At 34.3% G+C, this 8,713-nt stretch overlaps 1 protein-coding gene across 2 annotated transcripts; it reads right to left on the bottom strand.

Annotated features, from left to right (window-relative positions):
* Positions 1 to 2,837: 2,837 nt before the first annotated feature.
* On the bottom strand, positions 2,838 to 8,040 carry LOC149780555 (uncharacterized). 2 transcript variants are annotated; one of them, XM_089937589.1, is made up of 4 exons: positions 7,478 to 8,040; positions 6,067 to 6,357; positions 5,098 to 5,345; positions 2,838 to 3,911 (listed from the first exon to the last, which is right to left on the bottom strand). In XM_089937589.1, the coding sequence occupies exons 2-4, from the start codon at positions 6,326 to 6,328 to the stop codon at positions 3,771 to 3,773; spliced, it is 651 nt and encodes a 216-aa protein (XP_089793715.1). In that variant the 5' UTR covers positions 6,329 to 6,357; positions 7,478 to 8,040; the 3' UTR covers positions 2,838 to 3,770. The 2 variants fall into 2 exon arrangements, with proteins under 2 accessions (XP_089793715.1, XP_089793714.1); XM_089937588.1 differs by having other exon boundaries at positions 7,596 to 8,036.
* Between the last annotated feature and the right edge of the window lie 673 nt (positions 8,041 to 8,713).

Here is an 8,713-nt window from a genome sequence, read left to right as displayed (position 1 = left end):
CAGGAAAATAAGTGATTTAAATTACATCATAAATACTCCTGGGGGGCGAGAACGAAAACAACTGTGCCACATAAATATGCTCAAGGAGCATACTGAAAGAGGTAGCCAGGTTTAACATGCAATTAATTTAGTTGTACCTGTCCCACTCATTGAAGATATAAGTGAAGGAATATCATCGGATTCTACTGATATTGGAGTGACGAACCTTCGGAATTTAGAAATTACGAAAGATCTCGACCAGAAACTTTCACATTTGCAAGAGCAAGAAAGAAATGAATTTAAACAGTTATTAGTTGAATATGAGCACATATTCCCAGATGTTCCTACAAGAACAAACAAAATTTTCCATAACTCTGAAGTTGTAAATTTCAAACTAGTCAAACAACACCGTACAGAATGAACCCTCTCAAACAGGAATACTTGAAAAAAGAAATTCAGTATTTGCTGGAGAATGATTTTATAGAGCCCAGTAAAAGTGACTGGAGTTCACCATGCATACTTGTTCCGAAACCAGATAACACTTTCCGTATGTGTAATGATTATAGGAGGTGAATAGTGTGACAAAAACAGATTCATTTCCACAACCAAGAATCGATGACTGTATTGATAAGATTGGAAATGCCAAATTTGATTCCAATAACGGAAAGCGCAAAGAAAATTTCGGCATTCGTGACTCCAGATGGACTTTATCAATATAAAGTAATGCCTATTGGGATAAAGGGTCGCCAAGTACATTCAACGTCTCATGAGTATGATTAACTCTGGTCTAGACAATTGTGATGCTTATATCGATGATGTCATCATCTACAACGACACCGGGAAAGAAGATTTAGCGACAGTTTGGACATTCTTTGACAGACTCACAGATCCAAGTTTGACAATTAATTTATCCAAAAGTGAGTACTGCCGTGCTTGTGTAAATTTTGTAGGACATGGACAAGTTAAACCTATAGATGCTAAGGGGAAGGCTATCTCTGAATTCCCTGTCCCTGTAAATAAAAAGCAACTGATGCGATTTTTAGGTATGGCTGAATACTATCGGAAGAATGTCAGGAGGCTTTTGACAAGTTAAAAGCAATACTTCAAAGCGCGCCAGTTTTTACAGCTCCAAATGTCAGGAAATCATCTAAATTGTGTGTTGATGCATGTAATGTTGGGGTTGGAGCCGTTTTTATTCAAAAAGACGAAAATGATATTGATCATCCAGTGTGCTATTTTTCTACAAAATTAAATAAGCACAAAAGAAATTATTCAACAATTGAGAAGGAATGTTTGGCTTTGATATTGGCATTACATCTTTTTGAAGTTTAATTTGGTTCAGCTCTTTCTTCGATTATTGTGTTTAATGACCAAAACCCCCTTACTTTCATCGGCATGATGAAAAATAAAATCAAAGACTACTAAGGTAGAGTATGTTGTTACAGGAATTTGATATTGACATCAGGCACATCAAGGAAAAAGATACTTTAATAGCAGATACACTTTCCCGTGGATAACTATATATTATTTCATATACACTGTGTGTAATTTATAAGAGTTATTTTTAACTTCATGTATAAATTAATTTATGGCAAAAAGAAAGCTTTATTATAAATCATTCTTTTTCTTTATGGGGGAAGTGGTATGTATATTTGATTTAATTTTATTGGATTTAATTTGTTTGTAAGCCTTAACAAAAATTATTTCTTTAAATGTCAAAATAATGTAGTTTTGTTTACGAGGAACTTGATATTTTTCAGAAAATAGTTTGACCTTGACTCTTCAGTTGTAAACACCTAAAGCTGACCTAGTTCCTGACCTTGGTTTCAGAAATCACTGAGACAAGTAAACAACATTTTATATTTATCTTATTCTTAGAGTAAAATAATTGGTTTTTGTCAAGGTCATACTGGGACTACGTGCTTTTAGACGTAAATACTTTTTGAAGATTCTGGAAAGTTGACCCTCATCCGGGAATCTGTTTTGCGTTTCAAGTTACTGTTTAATCTTTGTTTATAGAGATATTTCGTCAGTCGGGATATTTCTTTACTCTGAAAAGTGTATGTTGTGTCACTTGGAGTTTGAATTTAATTTTTATGAAAATTATTTGGATTCTAAAGGATAATTCTTTTTCCTGGAAATATTTGAGTGCTCATACATGATTCTTGGAAACAGATATTTTAAATTTTCTATTTAGAATTCAAACACCGGAATTTTATTTTCTGTGTTTCACAAAGGGCTGTAAACATCAACACCATACTGACTACAGTATACGTCAACGTCTTCCATCTTGGAGTCTTCGTAGGGACTCGAACATGAATTCATTAGAACATTTCATTATTAGGACATCTAAAAATTATTTTGATTATTATTCTTTGATTACTTTTGGATTTGATTATTATACCCGTAAGTTCTTATTTTTTCATTTTTACAGAGATTTTCGAAGGAAACAAATTATTTATTAGATTTTTCAAAGCGTCTGGTTTTCACACTTTCTTTTGTTACTGTTTATTTGAGCCCAAACACGTAACATAAGACCATCTAAATAATTTAGACTGAAATAAACACTATGTGATAAAACGAACCTCAAATGGGTAATGATTTAATATTAAATTCATGAAACGAGTTGAATACTGTCCAGCTTTTGCTCGCCAGGGCTTGGAAGAGCTGGACATTATTCAACTTCTTTCATAAATTCAGTATTTAATCATTACCCATTTGAGATCTTCTATAAATTTTTACTTGTAGCAACGAAAATACATGTCTTATAAACAATTCGGTGTTTCCCTGCCATTCACCGTTCGTCAATGCGCAACAAAATATTTTTCTTACAAAAGAATTGAAAATAAACTCAGAAATAAGAAAAAGTTTTATTTATTTAAATTTATTTCAGTTTCAAAATGTTCACCCTCTTCATGCGTTTATTCACATATTTACATTACGTCTGACGTAATTTGTGACATCATCAGTTGTTATTATACATTGGGTGGCGCTCTACATTTTCGTATTTTGTAAAGGATTAAAAGTTTAAGGATAGAAATTTCCTCAAATTTTGTCACTGGTTATTCTGTCTATTTAAAAAAGACCTTGTACGTTAGGTATTCTTAAAAGAACTTTTAATTCCCTTTAGTTTGATGAATGCTTGATGTTTGTAATTTGGGTTATAGAGTATATAGCTTGGTCTTGCTTCACATTGCACATGTTATTTTTAAATGCTAGTTTCGCTTGGTCATTTTCACTTTCTGGACTTCATGAGTGAATTATATTTATAAAAAAAGAGCAGATTAATTTTTTTATATTTTTTTTATATTTTCTAATTCATTCATTGTACTTTCAGAAGCTGGTATTGTCTAGACAGAAAAAAATTCGTTTTTCCCGATAGGAATAACCGCTAATGATAGTGTATTAAAAATTAGTTCAGGCTGACTTTTCCAGCACATGGGAGATCTGCTTATGATCTGCTGGCCATTGGAATATGTTATGCTACAGTAGATTCCCACATACCGCACCCAGCTGAGAGGTAAACATCAATCTACCATTCGAATATTGCCATACACCGTCATAAATGATTTACAGTATTTTGTAAGATATTTCATTTTTAAATGCGTTAATCCGATTATCAAATTGTGGATGATGTTTTGAATCACAAAGTACATAAACCGGGAGATAATGTGTATTTGTACTGTATACCGTAATGGGTGATACGTTGACAGTTTGAGTAATCAAAGATACGTTGAATTTAATGTATTATAGTTTGAGTAATCAGCACATATGTGCAATGAAGGAATGCTTTAATCGTATCGGATTTTTCGGACGATGCTTCCTTTTGGTTTTTCATTCTTAAATATTTCCAGAGTTGGTTTTCCGCTAGAACTGCTGCTCCTGGCCTGAATGGTGTACTTGCTTCCCAACTGTCCTGTAATCCCTTCAAGCTATGAAAAAAAGGAGAACATCTGTAAATGGTTCAATCTTATGCATACAACTCTGGATATACGTAGGAATATATTAAATCCATTATTGACGACTTAATATCGTAGTTTTCCGTTTATCAGCATTGTATTTTGTAGGTTATGGACCTAGTAAAAAAATACAGGTAACACCGCTTAATATTCGACATGGTGTTGTAATCATTGCGTTGACTGCGTAGATACTGGCTATCAGTTTGCTCATGAGGCTGTTTAAAGACTCATATTCTGCTCATGAAGCCGTTTATAGACCCAAAATTTGCTTATGAAGCCGTTTATAGACACAAAATTTGCTTATGAAGCAATTTATAGACCCAAAATTTGCTTATGAAGCCGTTTGCAGACTAAATATTTGATGTTTGTTATTCTTACCTTTAAATTTTATAATATCCGCCATTTTTTGTTTCCATTTAAGTTTTAGTAATATCATTTGTACAGACGTAACCGCCGTGACTCTTTTGCTGTCAAGGCTCACTTTCCTGAATTCCTACAACGCTTTTCATTGTAAATATTCATTTTCGTGTAGCAGATGGACAAATCTCATCATATAGGAGTAAAATCTCATCTAATTTTGATATGAACAAAAGATTTCTATCGTCAAAGTGCAATTTGATTTATCGTACATTTCATTTGTAGTCTGATATGAAAAGTTTCGAAATTCGAGTCATGTGAAGAAAAGGTTATCTTAAAGACTGACTGTTTGCTTATAAAAGAACTTCTCCACATATTGTACAAGAATTTCTGAAGTCGTCACGCTTAAAAATAGATTGCACATGCAAATGCAAATGCAAATCACTGCACCTTACACCTGTCACTCTCAAGTAGATAATATATCTGGAGCATTGCAGATAAGCAAAAACACTCTTCATGCAGAGTTTGTAAACTATTTTTAACCTTCTTAACTTCATGAATGCTGTAAAGTATTAAATTCAATATTTTTTAAATTACATATAGTTGTTGAAATTATAAACAATCTAAAGAAATAACTAGCAGAACTATAGTTTAGCCATTGTTTACAACTATTTTCACAGATCAAAAGCGCACATTAATACGTTTTCTTTTCTTCTATGTCATGAGCTAGTAACATCTCTAGTTTCTGAGTCAGATGATGATAATTTTACTAATCAAAATTTTACATTGGATATTTACTCACCCCGTTCTTGCCAGTGAAGGGTTTAGGGTTAGAAGGACTGAGGCTGCTGAAGTCACGAACTGCAGACTGGTAATCTCCAGCTTTATGATACTGGCGTGTAAGTTTTCCCGCGCTGCTGGTCGTACGACCTTTTGAGAGTGTACGGGCGAGAGCTCTTCCGGCAGAGAACAAAGCTCTTGCAGCGGGGCCAATCCATCTCTTAGATCGTCCCTTTTTAGCCGCGAGGACCGCTTTACCGCTAATTATATCTGTTTCATAGCAAAAATTAAAAAGGATATGCATATCAATTTTAAAATGATTAAGTACGAATATACTGCAGGTATGTATGTATGTATGTTTGCATAGTTCAAATAATTGAAAAAGTGATATTCGCCATGGGTATTAATGCATGTTCAGTTTAGTTTTATTCAAAATATGAGAAAATTATTTTGCAAATCAGACGCGTGCGCACAAAATCACGAAGACATACACGGCATGCGAAATTAAATTTAAATTCATCATCACACTTAGATTTTATAGTAATGAAGGAATTCACAAGATATTCTCATATATTCCTTCTCGGTACCAATCATCCGTACCCACTGACCCAAACCTCAAAGTGGAAGGATCGAACTTCATTAGATGGCAATAACGATTTCAGAGTGACACATTCGTGTGTCATTCGGATCACTGAAGACAATTTCCGAGGAGGTCCTGATTGATTTTAATTGTCTTATCTTTTATCCCTCAGTACACAGGTTTATATCGCCATTATTCATTAATTTATTCAACAATGAATTGTATATGAATTATGTATTGTATTGACTATGTGCCTTTTTGCATACGTCAGATCAATAAAGTTCTGATCTGAGTACTGAAAGATGAAACTGTACGACAATGCGCGTGCACTAATAATGCAGACTTGTTTTACAGTGTACACTTCTTTTACCTGTACTACCTACTAATATTCAAACTTTCCAATTCACTCACCTAATTCGGAAAACAGCTTCCTGTCCTCAGCATTAACATATTCCTCAAGCTCGTCATCTGTTAGTTCTTCCAGAGGAACTTCGTCATCATCCTGCTCCTTTTCCTGTACAGCAAGCTCTGGGTACTTTGAATCATAGCCATTGTCAAACGGAGAATTCTGTAGATCATCGTATGCTGCCGACTTCCGCAGAACAGATGAATGACTCAAAGCTATCACGGCAAGGCTGATAAAAAGAACTCCAAGTTTTCTAGCTCCGTACATCTTTAGCCGTTGCTATTTATATATTTTGGCTGCAATATAAACAATTTGGTGCTGTAAATTGAAATCATACATGTGACTGCATGAATTTCGTGAAAAAATTAGGTTGTTGTCTCCTACTTCTCACACAAAACACAAGGATATATATATATATATATATATATATATATATATATATATATATATATATATATATATATTCTGAACAAAGTTACATAGTTTTCCCTCACATTTTCGTGGTAGTAGTTGCATAATATGCTAATCTTTGTAAACAAAATTCAATATTGTGAGACACGTTTGTTTTTAAATTCGCGGTCACTGAATGGTCCATTGCATATACAGACTGTATTAGATGCGCTCATTGGACGGTAAATATCTAACTTTTTCATGATTCGTTGTGATTTATCAAACGAGAAAGCTAATAGAACGTTCTCTTTTGACAGTTATTTATCCACGGCTGAATCGAGCGATTTTGTTTCATTCCGGACTGCCGAACGTGTGTGACGTCATTGGAACCAAAAGATAAACGTTTACTGTGATCAATTATTGGTATAACTGCTGTTAGCGTTGTGGTGGGTGCGTGCGTCGAATATTTAAATTAGACAAACGAGAAATTGCCACAAAGGTGTATGCAAACTGGTGGTTAAATTTATACTTTGACACTTGTCAGAAAATGAATGCTGATGCTCTCGCTTATATAGTTTCTATATACTGAGGTAAGAAACTAAGAGACCTTTCACCTTATATCTATAACATAAAGAACGTTTGAACAAATCTTCGATCGTGCATCTGATGAACGGTAATACACCTGGTCTAGAAAAGTTGCACTGACTGCTGTTTTCGTAATATCAATAATATTTTATGTAAAAGTACATGCAAGAAAGGTCTGAGGAAGCACTTCATTAGTAGAGCGACCACAGATTGCACCAAATATTAATTTTAATAGGTAATAATTAACGGTACATAATGTTACATCAATTATGTTTTCATAGTGTGGTATGCCGTTGCTTTTAAGTTCGTAATTACGCTACTATTTAAATTTTCTGAGTGCCCCACCCCCATGAAAATGCGAGTGCGAAACAATCGAAACGTTTCTAATAATACATTTTCTTTACTCTTATTTGGTTACAATTATGCTCTGGAAACGCTTACAATGAATCCGCTTCCATGGACGAAGCCCCCTGGACCCCAACTTGGGGTTCCATCTCACAGACGATCGTCGACTTTTCCACACCCTTCTGGCTGGAACATAATTCACTTTTGTACTTACATTCTGCTACTGCTTGTTCCCTTTTATTTCGTCCTTTTCGAATCTTCTTTCTTTGCTGATTCCAAAAACGTTGAAAAGTTTGGAAAGAAGTTTCTTTTTATACTTTAGATTGAGGATGTAAAGATCCGAAAGTAAGTACTTGAGCTCTCAGAATAAACACTTAGTTCGATAACTAGTTCCTTGAGTAAACATAAACAGCATTCTCCATAGTACGTGTAATTTGACTGTGCCCAATCAATTGCAGACGCTTTTGTAACCTTATGTCATTGCGTTAACTTTCTACATTGTGCTGCAATGACATTTTAGTTCCTGAGAACACTCGTAACTAGGACGGTGCTCATATGCGGCCTTTTAAAAAGATAATAATACGAGACAAGTTCCAATAACAAGTTCTTACATTAAACAAATACAGTGCCATAAGCAACAACTGCTATTCGCTCGAACTATTTGCCGTCGAATTTTTGTGTGTTTATTTTGTTTTTCAATCCGACTCGGTTGCGCTGCAGATGCAACTCAGTCAACACAAACAGTAAACTACACAACCGCTGCCATTGGCTGGAAGCAAACCAATCGCAGGGGTTTGGGGAACATCACTCCTCTCAGCTTACTGATGTACATGGTGTGGAGATTCATTTGTTGAGAACATGAACAAGCTCGGGATGGCGAGATAATATGCCGAATTACGTACAAATATAAATAAATATACTCACATAAGACTAAAGTTTTCCCCAAACTAACAGAGTACGATTTAGTTACGCTCCCATTATACGCAAAGAATCCACTCATTATTGAAAAGTTATCATTGAAAATACTGACTTTTGACGCTATACCAAAAGTTCAGTAAGTTCAAAGACCATCTCAAAACGATCTTCTTAAGTTTCACCTTTAAAGAAAGAATTTGTTTAGTGGTTTATTTGTTTATTCCCGCCTGCTCAGATCACCACATAAAGTACAATTTCAATTAAAAGACAACATAAACGTCTACAAGCCGTAGATGAGCGCTAAAAATCTGAACTACAGATGTGAAAGAGAAACGTTGAACATTTATCCAATAATCAAATGTTACTGAAATAACGGCTAATAATATTTATTCCATAAATATAAAATATTTATAGACT

The sequence above is a fragment of the Sinohyriopsis cumingii genome, chromosome 16 (assembly GCF_028554795.1).
Source record: "Sinohyriopsis cumingii isolate HCF-2022 chromosome 16, ASM2855479v2, whole genome shotgun sequence".
NCBI classification, from domain to species: domain Eukaryota; kingdom Metazoa; phylum Mollusca; class Bivalvia; order Unionida; family Unionidae; genus Sinohyriopsis; species Sinohyriopsis cumingii.
The sequence above is the reverse complement of the archived record's forward strand: the minus strand, read 5'-3'. Positions and strand labels throughout refer to the sequence as shown.

Excerpts from the sequence above, each read along its gene's own strand:
- LOC149780555 (XM_089937589.1), bottom strand. The coding sequence starts at position 6,328 with ATGTACGGAGCTAGAAAACTTGGAGTTCTTTTTATCAGCCTTGCCGTG. Across the intron at positions 5,346-6,066 it reads GAAGCTGTTTTCCGAATTAG|ATATAATTAGCGGTAAAGCG; the intron begins GTGAGTGAATTG and ends GCTATGAAACAG. Across the intron at positions 3,912-5,097 it reads CCTTCACTGGCAAGAACGGG|CTTGAAGGGATTACAGGACA; the intron begins GTGAGTAAATAT and ends TTTTTTTCATAG.